We start from the raw sequence: 22064 nt of genomic DNA, 5'->3' as shown, positions 1-22064 counted from the left end.
CTTGGGAATAGACCTTCCAGCTTCTCCGTCCAGCCGTCAGGGGATCACTGCCCGCAACTGTTTTACTTCCTGCCGCCGTTGCTCGACATGCCGCAAGGCTGGCGAAGACCGACGAACATCATCAGCGCTACACCGCCCAACAGAACGAACGCGACCTTGCGCATTGCGCTCATCGGTGCCTAATGTCAACACGTCAGCATCATCGACCTCAACGCCGCTCGTCAGTACTCCGAGAAAATGCACGACCTACCCTTTCGACCGCACGCGGCCTATGGTAAGATGCCACGCCAGCCGCCGACCCTTTCTCCAGCGCAGCATTGTCCGGCACCGGCAACACCGGCCCATCCGCTTTGGGAACCTTCTTCAACGCGGCGATGGACTTGATCGAGAGGGAGAATTCGCCTTCTTGGGTACCGAAGAAGCTGGCGAAGAATGAGCACCTCGATTAGAACTCGAGTAGGATGCAAGAAATCTCACCTCCTCATCATGATACTAATCCTCTTCACGCTCTCCAAGTCAATCGGTTTGGCGTCTTTCTGCACGCGGCCGCGATACGTGGCGTTGAGCGAGTCCCAGGGAATGAAGACGCATTTCTCGTGGGCGTGACCGGGCGTGTCTTGTGGAGGGAGTTCGAAGTCGCATTCGTAGGTCAGGGAGGATTGTTCGCGGCCTGTGGTGGGATCTGGTGGGAGGAGGGAGTCCTGATTGGTGTTAGTGGTCGATCCGGACTGCTTTGCAGTGGGTGTGGAAGAGGTAGATGTACCTTGAGGTTGAATGTGTATCGTTTCTCTGTAAATGCGTTAGTCGTCTGGCTCTCTGAGTATACTCCAGATGACCGGCGTGCACCTCCAGAAGGTGCTACTCACTGTCTCCCTCCGCGACACAGATCTCAATCCCGGCGTAGTCACTCAAATCCCACTCCTGATCCTCGCCTGTAGTACGCTGGCTGGCGAAACCCGCTCCACCAAGAGTCTTGATGTCGAGGTTGCCGTGAAAGCGGCCGATGTTGCAGTCGTCGGACACGTCGAGATAGGACTTGATGGGAATGTTAGTCTGCGGGCCTGTCTCGATGTGTCTTGCCAGCCGATGGGAAAGGACCCCTGGTCCTCGGGTAGAGAGGAGTCCTCTGATTGAGACCGACGTACCTGAGACTTGCCGCCTCGCACGCGGTCGTCAGATGAGGTCCAGTCGTTGGCGTTCCATGGTCTGTGAAAGAAGGCTATCAGTATGTGCTCATGTCCGGACAATAGTGAGAGCCTGAGGCGTCACATCACGGGCAGACTCACACCGTTCCTCCGAACAGCGCCAGGGACTTCTGCCCGTAAACTTCTAATGCCGGCATGATGGTGATCGATGAATGGTTGGTGAAGGGGGGGATATTTCCGGTGACTGCAAAACTCTCTCCTCGTTCAAGCACGGCACTTGGGATGTTCCCGGCTTCCGGTGATGTCTCTCCATCCATGTCATGGAGGCCAGGATGCCAGCTGTGAACAAGTCTTGGGACGCCAATTTCCCTTTGCTGCGGCCGCTGGGCGGCTGGGGTCCGAGAAAGAGGGTTTTTGCTAGAGCCGCTAGGCGGATAGTGAGAACTCAATCTGAACAACCCGACGGGGAAATGGCTGTTTCTCACGCTGTGCAGATGACGACCACAGTGCGAATGAAGCAATCAGAATGCACTGAAACCTCAAAATTTCGAAGCTGCCTCTTGCTCTTCACGCACTTGTAATTTGGAGCTGCAGCTCTGGAGAAGAGCAGCAAGCGGAAGCCGCGGATCGTTGTGCTGGGTTCGGTCGTTGGGCTCGTTTTGTGGGAGGGATCATGATTGCGTACATGGATTCCATGGAGGTGCAATGCCTCGTCTTAGCGGGCCGGGCAGCGAAGGGGGCGGAGTAGTGCAGGTGTCACGCTGCGGTCGAAGCGCGCGGTCGATCAGACACAACGCGGAGATGGATGCATCGCGAGTTGTGACTCGTCGTGTTGGTCAGTAAAATGCAGAGTTCTTCATTGCGTAGTTGCTAGTGTTGCTATTTTCCAACGTAGCGATTGTGCCTTGATCCCGACCGCCAATCTGCATCCTTGCCTTGCTCCTCCTCCGTGTTGATCCGCACTGAACGCTGCACCTCCAGTTGTGACTAGCGAAAGTGTTCTCGATTGACTTTTGGCCGTTCGCGATAGCGAAGGTACATCCAATCCCGAAATTCCCATGCCGTCTATCACATCCGTCCGTTCAGTCCCGTAACTCCGTGCCGATCATAGTACATCAGTGTCAAATCACCCAAAGGCCGTAAAGCATTGAAGGTATACAACAGTGTCGTTGATCCAACGAGGATCTGTCGTCTCTGTCCTTGCAATCATCGAATCGATTCGTTCTTCACCTCCAATCCGCAGGCGGGCTGGGCAACGCTATCGGCATCCTCGGCCAACACTTCGGAGACAGCTTCTGATACTGCTGATCGGAAGTGTCGGATAGTGGAGGGGTCTACGGCGAATATCAGCCACTGTTCGTTGCGACACGGGTGATCCGGAGAGGAGGATCGAGCGGTGGCTGTCTACTCACAAAGGCGGCATATTGGTTCTCGTTGGCCATCGATGCGTAGCTCATGCTGAAAGGATTGTTGTATTCATCGTCGCCGTAGATCTCTTGCTTGATCGGTGGAGAGATCAGACCGTGGGATGCGTGGGTGGGCTGTGCGTAGACTGGCCATGGATTGGTCTCCACCCCGTTGGGTGGTTGTGCGCAGTATGATTGGTAGGTCGAGTAGGTCGAGTGCTCGGTGCTTGCAATGGGAGCGTAGGAGGAGAAGGGAGGAGGTGAGGTCGATAGTTGGCGTGTGAATTGTTGCGAGAACATTCCTCGATCGTCGGATGGGAGCATGTATCGTTGAGCCAAGACCTCGGGAGTGTGTTTGCGGTGGACGGCGCTGCTGGCCCGTTGTCGGTAGGGTTGCGGTGACCGAGAGGGCGAGTGAGTGGAAGGAATCATATCGACTTGAGGAAGCTCTTCGTGCCCCTGTTCGGGTGACGCTGAGCTCGAGCCGGCTCTTCGTTCGAGGTCTTCCAGGCGCTTCTTCAGCTTCTTGCCTGAGATGCTGTTAGATCGCACATGGAACTCTGATGTGGGTACACCTACGGTAGTTCCGTTGCGCGATTCGGTTTTGGATCCTTCTCCGTTCCGCGAGGTCGGATATCTTCGTCCAGTCTTCGTTCGGGTTTGCACTAGCGCTGAACGCGCTGCTAGTGCTGTGTGCAGTCGGATAATGCTTCTGTGGAGTCGCCGCTGGGTATTGTGGATAGCTGTAGGCCGATTGCCGTTGCATCGTTGGTCGGTCGTACATGCTGGGCAGCGTCAAGCAGGCAGGAGATATATGCAGACAGTAGAACAGTTGGAAGTGAGTAGAGGAACAAAGCGTTCCAGAGAGACGTTGAGTGTCGAGCGTCAAGAGCAACGAGAAAGGAACCGGTCAAAGAGCGCGTTCAGGCTCCCCATATAACTTCAATCATACGCGGCTTGGTCAGGTCACCGCGATGAAAGGATATGGGCGGAAGCACACATCCCTGCTTAGGCCGGCTTGCCATGTGTGCTTGCGCTCGTCCCGCCATCCACGCCCCTGTGGGTTGGTACAGTACCGTACCGTGCTGCACGGGTCGGGGTGCGTGGTCTTGGGTGGCTGCGGAATCCTGCGGTGTTCGCGTCCACAGCACGCCAAAGGAAGCGAAACGGGACCAGCTGCTTGGTCAGTCACAAGCAGAGACCGGAATGGCAATCGGTCAGTCATAACCCCGCATGGGCTGAGCGAGCACTTGGAGCTCGCTCGCTCGCGGACATAGCACAGCACAGCTCCTTTCAGCCCGTTGGGTTGGGTTTGTGGTATTCCTGGAGGACCAGATTGGCTTTGGCTGGCGGGGCAGTCCTGCCGGTTGAGGAGTCGTTGCGCGAGCGCGCGTTCACATGCTTCATCCGACTCCGGCAGTGTTGTGATCTTTGCCAGAGTGTTCACACCTTGACCTGCAGCAGCTACTGGCAATGACCATGCCTCTCCCAAAAAGTACCGTTCACTTTGCTCGATCTAGGCCAATTCGAGCTAGCGGACGTTGATGACAAAGGTCCGCTCAACGACTTCTGGCCAGAGAGAGAGAGAGAGAGTGAGAGAAAAGACTAGGAGCGACACACTCACACCACCGCCATCACATCACCCTCCCAACCCCCCGGCCGAGCGATTGGGATCGGATGTCGCGGATCTTGTCTGGTACCGTACCGCAGGCACGCAGATAAGTGAGTGCAGGCCGATGAAATTCACTGACAAGGACAGGCGTTTCTGTGTGAATGTCATGATCCATCTCGGATTGTGAACCTGCACCCTGAATGCATAGCTCAGCCCACCGCCAACTGAGACCATCACGAGATAGCCACTGCACGAAACAAAATTGAACGCGGCATTTCTGGACTTCGGACTTGGTGGGCTTCCGATACCGACGAGCCACTTGGGATGTTGACAAGGAAGGCACCTTGCGTGATCTCCGATGAGAGTTGCTGAAGACCTGGTACTCCTGAGACGTGACCGGCCCATGCCTGACCCTGCTGCCGCCGCCGTGTAATCTAGGAGCCGGTCATGGGTCCCCTTCTATCGAATGGGCACAATTGTGCAGCAATGTCAATCCCTTTTCAGGAGCATTCATCGGGACTGGGTCTGGTCGCAGTGGTCCATGAGAACAGCTCCGGCAAGTTCCAGCCCACAGCCACAGACTCCAAGTCTGCACTTGCACTCTGTACTCACTTCGGTAGTTGTGGCCGGCAGCACCTCACTGGACATTGATTGCTACGTCGGACAATATGATGATTGTGCGTTACGGTCGATTGCTATGATCCATAATGTATCAGCCCTACAGCGACAGCCATTCCGATCCTTCACAGTCCATCATCATGCATGGTACGCATGCTCCAGGAAACCACCCGGACGAACCACTTTCGGCACACACCTCGTATACCTTCTTTTGTAAGCAGCCAAAGTTCGCCGGAGTGAACCTCCGCTCTCGATTTAGCGGTCGATCTTATTCTCCAGCATCAACCCATCGTGTCATCTCACTACCATCCAAACTCACGTTTCGCAATGTGTGCAGAGTCGGTCAGCACCTTGATCATTTACTTTTTTCCTGGCGAAACCATCGCTCGATACCCATACCACGTTCAAGGAGGAGAAAACCACGTGTTTCACGCCCACGAGAAAGGGACGCAAGCGAGCTCCCGTGTCTGAGAACGGATGCTGGCAGTTTGATTTGCTCATGCTGTACCTGTGAAGCTGCAGGCGCCCACATTCTGTGCTATCCAGCGCTTTCCAGCCCCAACTCTCGCTTAAATCCTCCCGAAACCTGCTTGCTTGCTCGCTCAGGATACTACACGTGGGATCCTTCGTCTGCGATTGCAAGGGTACTTGCAATGCCTCGGTCTTTCCGTCGACGTTCGCCATGCTATGGATTTAAGCTTGGTACGGCCGCATCAAAGGAATACTGGTTTATCAATGCCAGTCCCACAACGGATGGCATCACTTTCTTCACTCAGTGAAATTCTGGCGACCATCGATCATACGGTGGGAAGGCGTCTGTTTCCAACAACACTCGCCAATTTCGCCGGAGAGATCGCTGAACGTGCTGCCTTGAACAGATCATGCGCATGTGCAGCACAGGATCAACTCCGGTGGCTATCGGCGACTCCGAAGCCTTTGTTGCACGTAGGATTCCACCAAGCTTGATAAGGCGGGTATGTCATAAGGCTAGTGTCGTACGACGGCTGCCTGTTGGAGCTTGCGATCTCGCTGCTTCGTTAAAATCCTCCCATGGAGGAGTTCTCCAGAAGGCAGCCCAGCGCAGGCCTAAAAGTCAGTGTCCTTCGGGGAGAAGTGCGGCATTCCATATCACGCAGCTGTGGTATGATCTGCGCACACCGTCAGGAGCTCCGTCGTGAGGCTTGGTAGACTGATGCAGAGAGCTCCATGCATGGTCCGAGGTGGAAAGGATCGGCCCCGAATGGCTTGGAACTGATGACTGTGCGTCGTGCAGATACGTGCACCGCTTATTACGGTCGATCCTGGGCGTGGAAGTATGCTTCCTGCGGTACGGTTTTCTGGAAAACGGCGGTCAGTCGACACATCATGCTGCCTAGCCCGAAGAGCATTGTACTTCTGATCAGAAGACATCTTCGCTATATCGCATGCACGACGATATTTGGCATCCATGGTACTTCTCAGCGGAGACCGTTGCTGCGGTCCAAAGTGTCCATGCTCGATTTCCGGCCTCGCTAGAGTGCGCTGTACTGCTTCATACACGCCACATCACAGAGAAAGTCTCCCAGGCACACCGTCATTGTCAGATCACAACAAGCTATTCTCAAGAGGACGGTCCCCAACAGTACACGAAGTGTTCCCGAAAAAGCTCGCTGACGGAGCCACCATACACCCGCGCCCTTCTAGAACGAGCAAGAACTTGCTCATGCTCAGCCCTATTGCTCTCAGGCACGGTTTGATCACTCACTCCGCGCCGCACGCCTTATCTGAGTCTCCCTCGACGCTGCCAAATCACTGATATGCGGTGACTTGGCCAACTTTCATCACATGCTAGCGATGGAAGAGATTCAGCCCGACGACCACGGACCGGGCTATTCCGAAGCCTCCCTTGCGAGGTTTTGATCCTCATGCTATCCGACTGCAGACCCAGTCAGTCCATCATCAATTGCTGCCTTGATTGTTGGCGGCGTCGCGATACCATGTCGCAGCGAGACTGAGACACCATGACGGCGGTCCACCTCCGGTATTTGACCAATACACCATCATCAGGTCATTGCGATACTGCTATCCGTTGGTCGACGACCGCATAGCAGACGGATTCCGGCGGACACATCCTTCCCAGCTTTTGCTCGTTGCGGCCGGAAGAGCTGTTCGAACGACCAAGTCGCGTAGTATGGCGAATCAGATGTCTTGCGTGGCTCGATAAATCTTACTGTTGCCGAATACTCACAGATTTGGCATATTCGACACATCGCTAAATCTTCGCGCCTCCTTTTTGTTGGACCTCTGATGGCCAGGATACTCAACCGCCAGGGTAGACACCATGTCCAAAGATCACCTCGACATCATGATCCATCGGCAACGAGCGAGTCACATAAGTACCGAGCACATGCAATGTACATCGCCGCATGTCGACGTCAAGAAATCAATCTAATTTTGATGCACAGTCGTCAACTTCATACGAAACACCAGAGCCCCACACAAAATATATTAGACCAGAAACTCAAACACTTATATTGACCGTGCCTCATTCCGACGACAACTCGGGGATGGTCTTTGCAAGGACGGGTTTCAACGCCACGATATTCCAGTGGCAGACACATCGAATCTCGTGTACACGGACAGCAATGGGGACGCCTTCTTCATCACCCGGCTTCAACGACCATACGTTGCTCCTTTTTTGTTTGTGCGATCGACCCGCCAGACAGCATGATATGTACCATTGTGGAGCCTTCAACTCACCACTGTATTCGAAACACTCTCATCACCAGCTTGAGAAGGCCGACGGAGCTGGAAGTACGACGCCAGCATAAGTGATAAGTACGACCCATTGCACTCCCTCTGTTGCTCCCCACCACCGAGACCCATCTTGTCCAAAAACTCAAATCAACATGCGTTACATCAACATCCTCGCCGGCTTTGTGGGCCTCGTGCTCGCGGCAGGTCGAACCAGTCCTCCAGAAGGTGCTCTTGTCGTCGCCGCGGACGGCAGCGGTAAATACAAGACGATCCAGGACGCAGTCAATGCACTCTCGTCGTCCTCTTCGGAGCAAAGCATTTTCGTTCGTCATGGTCTACTCCTACTGAACGCACTGGTCATAGCTGATGACGCCTCACTCGCAGATCAAGCCCGGCACCTACAAGGAGCAGGTATACGTGAAGCAGCTCAATGGACCTCTCGTCATCTACGGCCACACATCGGACACGTCTTCATACGCCGGCAACCAAGTCGTCATTACTGGCAGCAAGAGCCAGAAAACTGTTCGTCTGCAATCGCATGTTGCTTTCCCGCCATGTCGCTAATCACCTTTGACGTACAGGAGGCCAACAACGATGCGACCGCCACCCTCCGAGTCTGGACCAGTAACTTCAAGCTTTACAACGTCAATGTCGTGAACACTTTTGGGAAGGGCAGCCAAGCCCTGGCTCTCTCCGCCAATGCCGGCGTATGTCGTTCCATGTTCCTCATCATCTTCAAGTCTGACATCTCCCAGGACCAAGGGTACTACGGATGCTCCTTCAAAGGCTTCCAAGACACCGTCCTCGCGCAGACTGGCGCTCAGCTCTACGCCAAGAGCTACATCGAAGGCGCCACGGACTTCATCTTCGGCCAGAACGGTCAAGCTTGGTTCGATTACTGCGACATTCGTGTATTGTCAGCCTCTGTGGGTTACATCACCGCCTCTGGCCGCGCCGACGCCGCGAATCCGAGTCACTATGTCCTCAACAAGTGCAGCATCTCTGCTGCAGGAGGCAAGTCCGTAGAGGCCGGAGCATATTTCCTTGGACGGCCGTGGGGAGCGTACGCCCGCGTAGCAGTCCAGTCCTGCACAATGTCGAATGTCATCAACGCGGCGGGCTGGGCGGTGTGGAACAAGGGCGACGAGAGGACGGGAAAGGTCGAATTCGGCGAATATGGTAATGAGGGTGCTGGCGCTTCGGGCACGAGGGCGAAATTCGCGAAGAAATTGGATGCGCCTGTCAAGAAGGAGAGTGTGCTGGGGAGTGGGTATGCGAGTGCCAGCTGGGTTGACAAGGCATACTTGTCGTAGCTTTGTGGATGTCCATCGGAGAGACGATTCCGGCTGTCGAATGTGGACGTGGATTTGCAGCGTCTTGCATCGAGTTCAAGGGCACCTTCGGTAGTGAGATCGATGGCGAAATATCTCCTCACATGTGTGTATTCATGATCAGAGATGCCACAACGTGTCTCACCAGGCACAAGGATGTTCCATCGTTCGTCCGGGTCCCTGGCGATCATCCGTCGTAGGGCCAACGGTACAACCATCAACAGTGACCTCACTAGCAATGAAATCTCCGGTAGACAGTCCCATCGCGGTACACGGTTCTGCATCTCATTCGCGTCGAACTATGACATGGTAAAAGATCGATGAAATTGCAGTGTATTCGTCATCTCCACATACGAAGCGCTCACGCAAGATTCGCCGCGAGAGGCTGGGCTCGGTGAAGTGGGGAGGTTGGGCTGATCGGCAGTCTGAAGCTTGCCTCTGTCCTGCCACCGCACATAAACCACCATCCACCAGCAGCCCTCTGTCTCTTCTCCACATCCTCATCCTCGCCGTTTACCGTTGACAACTGCTGCAGTTGAAGCTACCATCCACACTGTCGTTAAAGATTCGCGACCGATATTCGACTTGCGACCGACAAACGCACGCCAATCGATAAGCTGCATATCGAAGCGGGGTTTCCACATTCCACGCCTCATCGACCCGACATTCTACATCCACATTCCACAGCGAACAACGCCATTGTCCATCGCCCAAGAGGGCCACCCTCGACACAATGCGCTTCCACCAAGCGCTCCTCACAGCCGTCATCCTCACACCGCATCTCATCACCGCAACACCGAACCCTCATCCGAATGAAGAAGCCGGCTTCAGCTTCAACGAACTCTTTGCTCGCTACGAGTGCGCTGGAACGCAATGTGGATACTACAACCAGTTATGCTGCACCTGGGGCAGCTCATGCGTCACCGACTCTGCTCAACGAGCCCAATGTACATCTGATGGAGGAGGAGGTGCGCAAGTCACACAAGCTGCGGGAGGAACAGGAGGATACTGGCAGACATACACCACAACTTGGGTCGAGACGGATTACGTGACCAAGACCGCCGTTATGAGCACATACATCGGTGGAGCGCAACCCACAGCCGCGACGTGCAACTATGCTCTCAACGAGGTGCCGTGTGGATCGACCTGTTGCGGAAGCGGCCAGTACTGTATGACGGACCAGATGATCTGTGCAGCTGCCGCAGGAGGTGGAAGTTCTGGATACTACAGCAGTCAAGGCGCCACGGCCGGCGCAGGAATCCGTCCCACTTCATCCGCCGGCATCACCGTTACCAAAACCCAGGGCCCCACCGCGACCCTTGCGTTCATGACACCCGTTGCAACGGGCGCCAACATTACCCTCACCGAAGATAATATGGGCGGCGGCGGAGGGCTTTCCGGAGGAGCAATCGCTGGTATCGTCATTGGCGTGTTGCTTGGTCTTGCGCTCCTCGGACTGCTCTGCTTCTGCTGCTGCGTCAAGGGTCTTCTGGATGGGCTTCTCGCATGCATTGGTATGGGCGGTAAGCGCAAGCGGAAGACAGTCGAAGTCGATGAATACACCCGACACTCCCGTCACTCCGGAGGTGGCAATGGCAGGACGTGGTATGGCGCTGCACGGCCCGCGACCCGTGTGAGTCGAAGAGATGACCACTCCTCCAAGGGCAAGAACGCGCTCGGCATCGGCGCGGGCCTGGCAGCGTTGTGGGCGATCCTGGGCCTGAAGAGGAAGCGGGACAACAGACGTCATGATGAGAAGAGCGAGTATTCGTACTCTAGTGACTATTACACCAGTGCCAGTAAGTGTTGAGTCCGAGTTCGACATGTAGCGGCGAATGCTAACGATTCCTCCAGGCAGCGCAAGCTCAGATGACAGGCGGACAAGAGATACCCGACGCTCAATGTCCCGACGATGATGAAGAAGAGGTGGCCTTTTGGTTGAAACGCGAAGAACGAATGCATGTTTCCATGGTCCATGAATGAGGCCTCTATTCCCAGCGGGCCGGGCGGGTTCAGAAGCAACCCAAGATTGATGCATTTGGCTTGTACATACTCATACGCCAAACAAACTGAATGTTCTGCAAGCGTTCATTTCTTCGATTCTTTTGTGGTTTCGTAGTTCCTTTCCGATGGCGGTGGTATTTTCGCCGGAGGTGGCGACTCATCCGCGTCTTTGGAAGTCAGGTACACAGCGACAGTCGGAATGGCGACGCCGAGCGCCAATCTGCTGAAGCACATGAGATGCATTGTGCAGAGGACAAATGAAGTGATGCTGGTCAATACAATGTATACGAAGAAAGGACGATTGAAAACGCCGACGAAACAGGAGCCAAGATTTGCGACGCCATGAAGCTCGAGCTTCGTGCTGCTCCACGTGCAGACCACGCCGCCAGGTACGCCGAACCGACCAACAACAAGTACATCTCCAGCAATGGCAGATCTGGGAAGTGCAAACCAATGCCAATGTCTCGGCCAGATGTCTCCGGGTGAGGAGAGCATGGCACTGCCCCGTGGGGTCACGAGATTAGGCTATTTGCCTTGACCAAGATGAGGCTAATCAGGTGCATATCGAACAACATTCAAGACATACATATACCACCCATCGCATTCGTAGGTCCTCGTTCAGTACTTGCAAGCACACTGCTCTCTTCAAAACATCATGTCCGATCCCAAACCACTCATCGAGAGCGACTTCTTTGCGGACCCCAGCGGCCGGGTTTTCAACGGCAGACTTTATGTTTATCCGTCTCACGATCGCCAAACAGACATTCCCGACGACGACAATGGCAGCCAGTATGATATGGCTGATTACCATGTGCTGTCGATGGGGGAGATCGGAGGTAAAGTGACGGATCATGGGAAGATTTTTGGGTTGGAAGACGTTCCGTGGGCGGCGAAGCAACTCTGGGTATACGCCATTTCGTTGATGATGGCTGGATTCACTGCTGACGATGTGTAGGCTCCAGACTGTGGGTTCAAGAACGACAAGTACTTTTTCTACTTCCCAGCCAGGGACCACGATGGCATCTTTCGCATCGGCGTAGCCATCGGCGACAAACCCGAAGGTCCTTTCAAACCAGAACCCACGGCGATTCCAGGAAGCTACAGCATCGACCCGGCTGTACTGGTCGACGATGACGGCGAAGCGTATCTCTACTTCGGCGGGATTTGGGGTGGCCAGCTCCAATGCTGGCGCGGCTCCTCCTTCGACGCCGCCGCCTACGAAACAATGGAAGCCAGCGGCGATGAACCCGCCTTGATGCCTCGCGTCGCCAAACTCAGCCCAGACATGAAGTCCTTCTCCGGCTCCGTGCAAGATCTGGTCATCAACGACGCCGATGGCAAGCCCCTCGCCGCCGACGACCACGACCGCCGCTTCTTCGAAGCCGCGTGGATGCACAAAAAGGAAGACAAGTACTACTTCTCCTACAGCACGGGCGACACGCATTACATCGTCTACGCGATTGGCGACTCGCCGGTGGGACCCTTCACGTATGCGGGCAGGATTCTCGAGCCCGTCCAGGGTTGGTCGACGCATCATTCGATTGTGGAGTTTGAGGGAAAGTGGTGGTTGTGTTATCATGATGTTTCGATTTCAGGGAAGAATCATTTGAGATCGGCGAAGATCAGGGAGTTGATTTATGATGAGGAAGGCAAGATCAAGCTGGCACAGGCGCAGTCTTGAGGCGTGGAGAAGATGTCGAGGGATGCAATGCGTTCGTTGGATTGTGGAATCTCTCACACCCACCCGGCATCGACGGCGTATGTCGCGCCCGTTACGAATGATGCTTCGTCGCTCAGCAACCAGGCGATGAGGTTGCCAACTTCCTCCGAGGTACCGATCCTGTCGATGGCCGTGTGTTGAATGGAATCGTCCACTCCTTCGAGCGCATTTCTCTTGTCCATCAGCGGCGTTTGAATGCTTCCACTACGCTGTGTCAACACGGGCGTCGATGAGAATATTTGTTCGAACTTACGGCGTGACGGCGTTGACTCTGATATTGCGTTCTCCAACTTCTTTGGCTGCGCTTCTAACAAGACCGAGGATGCCATGCTTGCTCGCAGAGTACTGTTCCGATCAGCCATCATTCCGACTCACTTTTGATGAAATGGACTTACCGCGGCGTGCTTTGCAAAGCCATATGTTCCTTGTACCTGTCAATCGATCAGCCCTGCAACCCAAACACTCAATACCCAACCGTCCTTACCGAGCTAACGCAGACAATACTGCCAGGTCCAGTAGGCATATTCTTCAGCTGAGCCCGCATGCAATACATCATTCCTGAACCAGAGAACAATCAGCAAGCCCTCGCCCAAAAGGACAGCATCGCAACACCAACCCGTTAAATTCACCCTCATAATCAAATCCCACTGATCATCCTCCAATTCCTCCACCGCCCTCGTCCCATGATGCTTCCCAATCACGCCCGCACAGTTCGCCGCGCCCGTCAAACCTCCAAATTTCTCGACCGCACTCGCAATCCACTCGTCGACAGACTTGCGATCTCCAACATCAAGCTTCGTGAATAGCACTCGCTCCTCTGCAGATGCGAGATGTTCCTTCGCGGATGCAAGAGCTATTTCATCGATATCGCCAATAGCCACGCTGGCGCCTCGTCGGACGAGGATCTGACTTGTGGCTAGACCGATGCCGCTCGCTCCGCCAGAGACGGCGAAAATTTTGCCTTGGAGGTCGTTGTCGCGGGTCATGCTTGTTGCAGTGATGCTGACGATACGGCGTTCTGAAAGTAAAGGGACCGGGACTTCAGTCTTGTACCAACTATTGCTACAGTGCCGGCTTATGCCATCGTCTCGTACTTGCTTGCTTCCTTTGATCAATGACCTTCAAAAACCGACACTAGAAGAAGGCTAGAACCTCAGGTCCTTGGATGGGTGGGGTGGAGCTTGTCGGGTAAATTGGCTGAGGTACCGGCTGAATCTTCTAGCCGTGCCCTACTCTCAATCTTGGTAGAAATTGGCGACGGAGTGGAGGCGCATTGCTCGTTGCAGTGATGAGTCTCGGTATGGAGAAGTCGAAGACGATATCTGTCGATACATGCTGTAGATATTCGTCTTTCGTAAACGCCCCAGCCCAAATGGGCAGATTCCAAAATGCCTCTTTGTATCCCTAGCTTCGCCAAACGCCGCCTTGCTCCAACGTTCTGTTCTGTACAGGAGAAAGGATGCAAGCCCGGAAGAAATCGCCAGCATCGCAAGGCCAGCCCACGGCTTTGCATCTACCGCGGCGAGCCAAATTCCAAAGCAGCCAAAGCCTCAGCATTCGAATGTCTGTCCTTCGGCTGACTGACCTCGACCTTGCCATCCTCATCATCCTTGTCATCAAACACGGCTCCCTCGTTCATCAGTTGTGCCCACGCCACGCGCTGGTCGTCGGTCAAGCAGACCATGTCCGATCCGTCTACCAGCTTGAATGAATTCCTGTAGCTCCTCCTTTGCGACTCAGTCGCGCCGTTCGTCGACTTCAAAAAGCCCGACGCCGCGGATTTTGGTCTGTAGGACTTTCGCGAAGTGGTGCTGACTGGTCGAGTGCCCTTTGCTCCAGCAGGCTTTCCGCTCCTGCCCCGCGCGGCATCGTGCCGGAAACTCTCGAACGACTCGTCTGGGCTGTTGTCGTCGTCTCGAACGAGTGCCGGGACTGGAGGAACGTTCTCTGCGTCGGAATCGTCGGGGTTCGAGGACGCCCAGAACGAGTTGGACTTGCTCTTTGATCTAGTAGATCGAGCTACACTGTATTGAGACTTCATCGAAGCCCTGCGGGCTCGCTGTTGACCAGTGGGAAGAGCGGCGGTGGCTGGCTGGGTAGAGTGAACGACCGTGACGGGCATGGCGGGGAGTGTCGGCAGATCCGCAACTGCGCCGGCATCCTGTTGGCGGTTGTTCAGGAACCACGACCCCCTGAACTCGTACCCAGTTTGAATTTGAACATGTCGTGGCTGGCCATTGGCATTGACCTGTTGGTTTCGGGCAATGGCTGGCACAGCAGGAATGTCGTCGTCCGCATCAGCCCGGCCTCCGAACCAACTTCGTCGCTTATTGCTTCCGCGTAATGACTTCGTCCGCGACAGACTCTGTCTCTGGCTTCTGCCGCTTTCGAAGATCTGCTCGCCTGCTCGGCCCATCTCAATGTCTACACCTCTGCCTGCGTCGTTGCCGCGATGTCTACCCTGTGCTGCTCGCTCATGCCGCGACGAGTCAAGCTCGTCATGTCCATCTCTTCTCGATTTGCGGAATGCGTTCACAAGGCTCGACAAGAGACCCATGACTTCACGCGCCAGGCCAGGTGATCTTGCCGCCGAAGCTCTGATTGTCTCTCCCAGGTACTGGCGAGTTGCCTTTTGCTGTTACCTAGTAGGAAACCTTGCGCCGAGGATGGTGGTCGATTGGGCTCGAAACGAGTTGGGGGTATCGCCTGGCGGGAAGTGTTGGGAAAAGTTGTTGTTGAGAATGGAAATGCAGACATGAGATCGAGCCTGGGCCGAAACGCTACATCTAGTAGTTGGAAGGGGAGACTCACCTCCCTGATGAACAACGTTCACACCATTGTCGAGCTAGTAGGTGTAGTGAAAGAAGATGCTTTCCCGCCGCCAGCCTGGGCAAACCTTTCTCCGCTTTCAGTCATAAGCTAAACCTCGACTAGCGAATCCTCAGCTGAGTGTGTCAACGATCCGAAATGGTGGGATCCAACATCCATCAAACGGCGGCGCCGTCGTAATACACTTGTGTGCTCTCCACGCGAAGCGCACCACTTGGCGCGCAGGACTCTTGGTACAGTTCATGGCTACCTGGTAGTCGTTCGTTCCTAGCTTGGTCGATATCGTGTGTACTTCCAAGGCACGATACCTTCGACAGAACGCGAGATGGAGCATGGCATGCGTGCGAAGAGCAGTTATTTCGGATCGAAATGCGTGACCAGGCTGGAATTGCTCGACCACGGGTTGCACGGGTTCAGAATTGTCCCAGTCTTTAGCTGCGTCCTGTAGCAGTCGCTGTCAACGAATTGAGGTGTCGTTGATGGTTCATTTTTCACTGGTGGAGTGAATGCATGGCGCTGGGGTGCCACCATGGCCTCTGCGAAACTTGGTCACTTGTGTCAGCCCAGCTTTTGGCATCGCTGGTCTCTCGGCGATTTCCTCGCGTGGCGTTGGCTGCCGTGGTGGGTCGCAAGGCGAGATCGAGGCCATCACACATGGAAATGGAATGTACGGCAACAGCCCGGAGAGGAGCGAGAAACTTACTTCCATTAGATGTTAGTGTTCCAGCCAATGATTGTGGCCGAATCCCGGCCCCCGAAAGGGCAGGTAGTCTAGCCCGCAAGCGGACAATCCACTCGGGAGCATCTGGTGGGTGTATGAAGAAGAGGGCCCCTCGGTCTTTGGGGTCCAGACCAGAACCGTTTTCGGTCGTCCTGTCCCGCGTGTCGTGTCGAACATCTATACCAACAGTCAGCGCTCTCATCTGCTCACATCTGCCGGCTGCAAAGGAGGCCTTGTTCGCAGCAGGATGGTTGCTATATGCACTAAAAGTCTTCTCGTACAAGCCTGAGACATTCGACGACCGGAGGTATCTAGATTACCGGATAGGCTCGCGCACGCAGCCGGCAGCCCCAGGCGTTTTTCAATGGTACAGATTAGGGCAATACCTTAGGCAGACTTGTTACAATATAGCATTGTGTCATGCATCCGATATCGGTTATCGGTCATGGTCTATATATATGGCACTGCAGGTAGTAGTTAGAAATCTAATTACTTTTGGCTCTAATCTTCAACAGGTTATGAGCCCGGTCAGCGCTTTAAGGCATCAATTGCCACATCTTTACACGATTATGAGCCTTATTAATTAATTATCTACTACAACCGTATGCACCAGCTGTATACGGGGACGGATTAATTAACGTCTGATCGTCTTCAAAAATTACTAGAGCCTGCTTAGGGAATCTAGTGTATCTAGCTCAGAGATTGACACACCGATGTCGCCGTTAGACTCCTTGGTCCGGTTTAATGAACTGGGCCTAATCTTTTTGACTATTGGCACAGTCCATGGTCTAACGCTGTCATCTACGACAATCTGACATACCTGACACATTAATGAGGGACACTTGTTATTAATTTGAAAAACCTGATACGCTATCGTCACGGTATCTATGCATTCTACATAGCCAGAGCGGCCTATCAAATTTTTAAGGATTTCATAACCTAATGCGGTCTAGCCAGTGTCTAAGAACTTACTTAGTTACCAGAGATTATGATTCTACTTCTATCGCACACTGACTATTAAAGGTCATCATTTTTCCACAATGGCTCCTCGAAGACTATCAAACGAGACACTAGAGCAAAAAGCCGAACGCAAACGTTTTATGAACGCTGAATACAAGCGCGCAGAAAGACATCGCAAGGCACAAGCAAAGATTTAAGCTGAAGAATCTCGAAGACAAGCATAATTCGAACTTAACGCAAAGAAGGCTGTAGGCTTAAACTCGAAGAAACGACTGTTCTCTTCTCTCGAAGCTCCTAACCCTGCTAGACCAAAACCTATTACATTCTTCGACATTAACGACCAGGGAAACACGATGACCGAAGGGGTGCGAAGCGGTATAAGTTCTGAACACCTACCAAAAAAGCCTGAAACTGTCCGCTCGAAACCTACGCGCCGTACTAAGGCTACACTTACTTTAACTACCGATATAACAACTGCTGCGCAAGCTTCCGCATCGAATTCAAACACCAACCCTCTAGCCCAGGGAAACTCGGCCTTATCATCAACTTCATCCTCTGAAGACGAAGACGACTCAGACTTCCTGTTTAAAAAACCACCTGTTTCAAACAAAGCGGGTAAACAACCTATTAAAGACACACTACCACACTCTCCAATTGAACCTCGCTCGCGAGAACCAAGTCCAATACGAGACGAATCATCTACGCATCGATTTGCGTCAGCTCCAATTAGCAACATTACTATGGCTCCTAGAGCCACGCGCAACAGCGCGGCGGCATCCGCCGCCGACGCAGAATCCTTATCCTCGGGCATATTGCCCCTACCGAGAACAAATGCGAACGCTATTCCGGTTACCGTACGAATTACTGAGAACTCGCGCCTCTACAACGAGGCATTCTACAAGGCACATCGAGATACAAAGGCTTTTGACAGCTGCACGACTCTGCTGGGGCAAGAGAACTACACCGACTAGTATCGAGACTTCACTATCTTACTTCGCAAAGTTGGATATCTCGACCTTTTTCAAGGTAGGGAAATCGTCCCTAAATACCCAGTTAACCTAACGACTCTCGAGCATAACGAGTACATGCTCGAACATGCATCGTGGATAGGTAGAAACAGTTCCCTACTCGGTCACATGATGGGCACACTGTGCACCAATCTTCAATTGAAAATTGAGTCAACAAAACTCGTCAAAGACGCCGTCAAAATCATTAATTTTCAATGCACCTCCGCCGGAATCCCTCTGCTGCTTAAGGCAAAGCGCAAGTGGCAGAACTACTCTTTTAATTAAGCTCCCTCGTTTAATAAATTCCTTAATGAATTCGAGAAGAGGTACGATGATTTCAATTGCATCCGCTCCCTCGAGAGAATTACGGAAGAGATGAAGATCACGCAGTTCCTTATCGCCCTCGGACCGCAATTTCATAGCTGGATTACTACTATTAGCTTAACGAGCTCAATTGTTGGTATAGGTCCTGGTCTACCCTTGAACTTCGCAGACATCTCGACGTCTGCTCAAAATGTCTGGAATTAATTGACTTCAGACGCGAATCCACCGCTTGTACTAGCGAATCAAATGTCGTACGCTGCTACAATGCTAGGACAGAAGCGCGGTTTTGGCTAACGAATGCTACCAGTTGGAAAGCTTGTGGGCTCTGCGCACGTTAAATGCCAGTGGCCCGGACATGAAAATGCGAGACAACACACTAATGGCGAATGCTACAAACAAAACACCGAAGCGTTCAATCAAATGATGGAAAGAAAGCGTCAGAAAGACGGAAACGGTCGATCACGCCCTGCTCCGCCTCGACCTTTAAATACATCAATTTAACGACCCGCGACCGGTGCGAATGCAACCTACTTTGGACAAACCGATAACAACGCACAAGATATCGTTAAAAACGCAACCGCCACCTTCGCGGACTCCTCTATGGTGTTCACCGACTCCGGGTGACTCGCCGACTTCAAACCGGAAATGTGGAATGCGACTTTTCCACCAGACAGCGCGCCTGCTGCTATTGCTGCGTACAAGGCAGTAAAGTCCGACGATGTTACCCTGCGCGATGCTAAACTAGCAGAAGTCAAGAAAGGACTTTTTCGAAAGTTTGACTAGATCGTCGACTCTGGGACCACTTCGCACGTCTGCAACGAAAAGTCGCTGTTCACCGACTACGAGGAACTCCCCAAGCCTGTCGAAATAATAGGTTGCGGGAGAGGTTTCTTTGCAGTGGGAGTTGGCAAAGTAGTGCTGTCTGCTCTGCGACCAAAAGGCGTTACCGAGTTGGTTCTTACCAAGGTTATACACGTACCTCAAATGTCCGTTAATCTAGTCTCTGTTTCCAGCATCAATCGAAATAACACCAACTACGTCTCCACGCATGGATCCTGCTATTTCGAAGACAAAACCACCGAAGAAGTACTGTTCACCGGCACGCAATACGGCTCCCTGTGGAAGCTCGACATATTACTTGGTCGCACTTACAACGCACACTGGAGCGAGGATCCCGAAATCATGAGTGCATTCAATACCTCCTTCTTCAATTCGAACACCGTTAGACGCCTGCTACTGTTAATTTGGCATAAAAGGCTTGGCCACATTGGCGATACACTATTGCGAGAAATGCTGCACCGCCGCGAGATCGCATTTATTAACGAAAAATTCTCCTGCGAGTCCTGCAACCGCAACAAACTTAAGCAAAAGTTCGCTACATCTGAGCCGGTTCGCGCACAGAATCCACTTACAAAGGTTCACATAGACCTCGGAGGCCCCCTGCCAGACTTAATATCAGGCGAGGTCTACTACCTTCTTATCGTCGATAACTACACGCGGTATGGATGGCTTTACACGCTAAAGACGAAACAGGCGCAGGAGGTCTACCGATGTTATCACGATTTCGAAATCAGGATGCATCGCTAATTCGGCGCTGTAATTAAGGAGGCCCGGGCAGACGGTGGCACAGAGTTCACTAGTATTATCGCAAATGTTGCGCACGCCGCTGGGCTGCACTTTACAGCGTCGGTTCCCTACCAGTCTAAGCAAAATGGAGTTGTCGAAAGGAAACATTAGACGCTCTGGAACATTATTCGATGCATAAAGTTCGACGGCCAATTGAAGAATTAATTGTAGCCAGAACTTATTAAAGCCGCCTTGTTCATTAACAACAGATCGCCGTCGACGGCGCTGTACAACTGGAAGAGCCCGTACGAGTGCCTGTACGGCGACATCCCCGATATTGACTGGATTCGACGCGTTGGCTGCCGCGCCTACAAACTGGTCCCTAAACGCAAGTTCCCTAAGAAATACGATGAACGCGCACATCTGCGAGTGCTTGTTGGTTTCGAGGGAACGAATGTCTTCCGACTTTGGGACCCAGTCACCGGTAAAGTCGAACGCGCAAAGGAGGTTCTGTTCGACGAGAATGTGCGCCTTAACCACAACGCCGTACCTCAACTCCGTTTTCCTATCCACAGCGTTAATGAAATGGACTACATCGCGCCATAGGCTGCTGAAGAAGTACTGCCGCACGAATTTCAAAAGGCACCTACTGGCCTAACGCGAATTGAGGAGTTAAACGCTGCACAATCCGAGTGGGAGCAACACACCCGCCAGGGTGATCTAATTCCGAATCCTGTGCAGCCTATTGTCTCATCTGGACCAACGCCCTTAAAAGTTCCCTCTAACGTACCGCTTCCTGCCGTCAACTCGGACGACCTGCGACGGCGCATAGACATCGCACAGATAATGAATTACATGTGTATTAAAGAGAATGCACCAATATCCTTTAATGCATCGATAGGACCGATACTGGAAGTTAAGATGGAAGACGGCGATACTACCAAGTTAACGCAAGAACCTCCTAGAGAACAAGACGAGCGAGGAAATGCTCCCGCAATGCAACTAATCGAAGATGATCCTGTCGTCCCTAAGAACTACGATGGGGCGATGCACTCGAAGTACAAGCGTTAGTGGGAGGAAGCGATTAAAGAAGAACGCGATTCTCTCGCAGAGAATGACACTTGGGAAGTCGTCGACGAAGGCACTGCCGAGACTCCGGTTCTATCTGGACGATGGGTATTCACTGTCAAGCGTGGGCAATTCGGAGAAATCACTCGCTTTAAGGCACGCTGGGTAGTGCGAGGTTTTGAACAACGCGAAGGTATTAACTACTCAGAGACTTTCGCCGCGGTGGTTAAACCAATAAGCTACCGCATTATGTTCGCACTCGCCGCGAAATACGACTGGCACGTACACCAAATGGACGTAAAAACCGCCTTCCTCTACGGAAACATCGACGAGGTGATCTACGTCGAGCTGCTACCGGGTTACAAGATTGATAGGAAGGTCTGCAAGCTAAAGAAGGCACTCTACGGATTAAAGCAAGCACCGCGCATCTAGTACAAGACCCTCATTGACGCACTGGCCTCTTTCGGTTTCGAACAATGTCTCCACGACACCGCAGTCTTTAAGAAAGACAACACCTTCATCCTCGTGTATGTAGACGACCTACTTATTGCTGGACCGGACATTAAACAGATCGAGGACGTTAAGAAATCCCTGTCAGATCGCTTCAAAATAAAGGACATAGGAGAATGCAAGTTCTTTCTCGGTATCGGCATCGAGCGAGACCGTTCGAAGGGATTAATCAAATTGACACAGAAGGCGCACATACAAGCTATGATCGAGCGATTTAACCTGGAAAACGCCAACCCTGTCGCATCACCATTCGCTACAGGACAGCGATGGGAGCTACCAAAACCGGGTGAAATCGCTACCGACGAAGAGAGACTTAAATATCAATCAATGATTGGTTTATTAATGTACACAATGCTAGGAACTCGCCCTGATCTCTCCTTCGCTGTATCAATAGCCAGCCGCTTCTGCTCAAATCCCACGAAAGAACACACCGCATACGCCAGACGAATCTTACGATATGTACTCGGAACACTGGACGCTGGACTCGAATACACTGGAAAGAACGAC

At 53.0% G+C, this 22064-nt stretch overlaps 7 protein-coding genes across 7 annotated transcripts; 3 read left to right on the top strand and 4 right to left on the bottom strand.

The window, feature by feature from the left end:
* Positions 1-62: 62 nt before the first annotated feature.
* MYCGRDRAFT_89822 (uncharacterized protein) lies at positions 63-1342 on the bottom strand (the record flags this gene model as incomplete). The annotated part of the gene is made up of 7 exons (XM_003856504.1): positions 63-179; positions 251-422; positions 478-701; positions 764-789; positions 867-1035; positions 1146-1206; positions 1287-1342. 7 exons carry the CDS (start codon positions 1340-1342, stop codon positions 63-65), a joined length of 825 nt encoding a protein of 274 aa, XP_003856552.1.
* Positions 1343-1977: 635 nt separating this feature from the next.
* Positions 1978-3960, bottom strand: MYCGRDRAFT_107497 (uncharacterized protein; the record flags this gene model as incomplete). Its single annotated transcript, XM_003856503.1, has 3 exons — positions 1978-2479; positions 2558-3081; positions 3131-3960. 3 exons carry the CDS (start codon positions 3333-3335, stop codon positions 2372-2374), a joined length of 837 nt encoding a protein of 278 aa, XP_003856551.1.
* Positions 3961-7643: 3683 nt separating this feature from the next.
* On the top strand, positions 7644-8830 carry MgPME1 (putative pectin methylesterase/Pectinesterase; the record flags this gene model as incomplete). Its single annotated transcript, XM_003857082.1, has 4 exons — positions 7644-7840; positions 7902-8039; positions 8099-8224; positions 8273-8830. 4 exons carry the CDS (start codon positions 7670-7672, stop codon positions 8828-8830), a joined length of 993 nt encoding a protein of 330 aa, XP_003857130.1.
* A 497-nt stretch (positions 8831-9327) lies between these two features.
* Positions 9328-10930, top strand: MYCGRDRAFT_102749 (uncharacterized protein; the record flags this gene model as incomplete). The annotated part of the gene is made up of 2 exons (XM_003857083.1): positions 9328-10647; positions 10703-10930. 2 exons carry the CDS (start codon positions 9582-9584, stop codon positions 10762-10764), a joined length of 1128 nt encoding a protein of 375 aa, XP_003857131.1.
* Positions 10931-11492: 562 nt separating this feature from the next.
* Positions 11493-12533, top strand: MgXBX4 (putative xylan 1,4-beta-Xylosidase; the record flags this gene model as incomplete). Its single annotated transcript, XM_003857084.1, has 2 exons — positions 11493-11756; positions 11808-12533. The coding sequence occupies 2 exons, from the start codon at positions 11508-11510 to the stop codon at positions 12531-12533; spliced, it is 975 nt and encodes a 324-aa protein (XP_003857132.1).
* A 53-nt stretch (positions 12534-12586) lies between these two features.
* MYCGRDRAFT_35031 (uncharacterized protein) lies at positions 12587-13558 on the bottom strand (the record flags this gene model as incomplete). Its single annotated transcript, XM_003856502.1, has 5 exons — positions 12587-12776; positions 12826-12917; positions 12968-13003; positions 13066-13130; positions 13189-13558. The coding sequence occupies 5 exons, from the start codon at positions 13556-13558 to the stop codon at positions 12587-12589; spliced, it is 753 nt and encodes a 250-aa protein (XP_003856550.1).
* Positions 13559-14085: 527 nt separating this feature from the next.
* On the bottom strand, positions 14086-15301 carry MYCGRDRAFT_107494 (uncharacterized protein; the record flags this gene model as incomplete). Its single annotated transcript, XM_003856501.1, has 1 exon — positions 14086-15301. One exon carries the CDS (start codon positions 15127-15129, stop codon positions 14086-14088), a length of 1044 nt encoding a protein of 347 aa, XP_003856549.1.
* Positions 15302-22064: the final 6763 nt, after the last annotated feature.

The sequence above is a fragment of the Zymoseptoria tritici genome, chromosome 1 (assembly GCF_000219625.1).
Source record: "Zymoseptoria tritici IPO323 chromosome 1, whole genome shotgun sequence".
In the NCBI taxonomy this organism is placed as follows: Eukaryota; Fungi; Ascomycota; class Dothideomycetes; order Mycosphaerellales; family Mycosphaerellaceae; genus Zymoseptoria; species Zymoseptoria tritici.
This window is presented reverse-complemented; position numbering and strand designations above follow the sequence as displayed.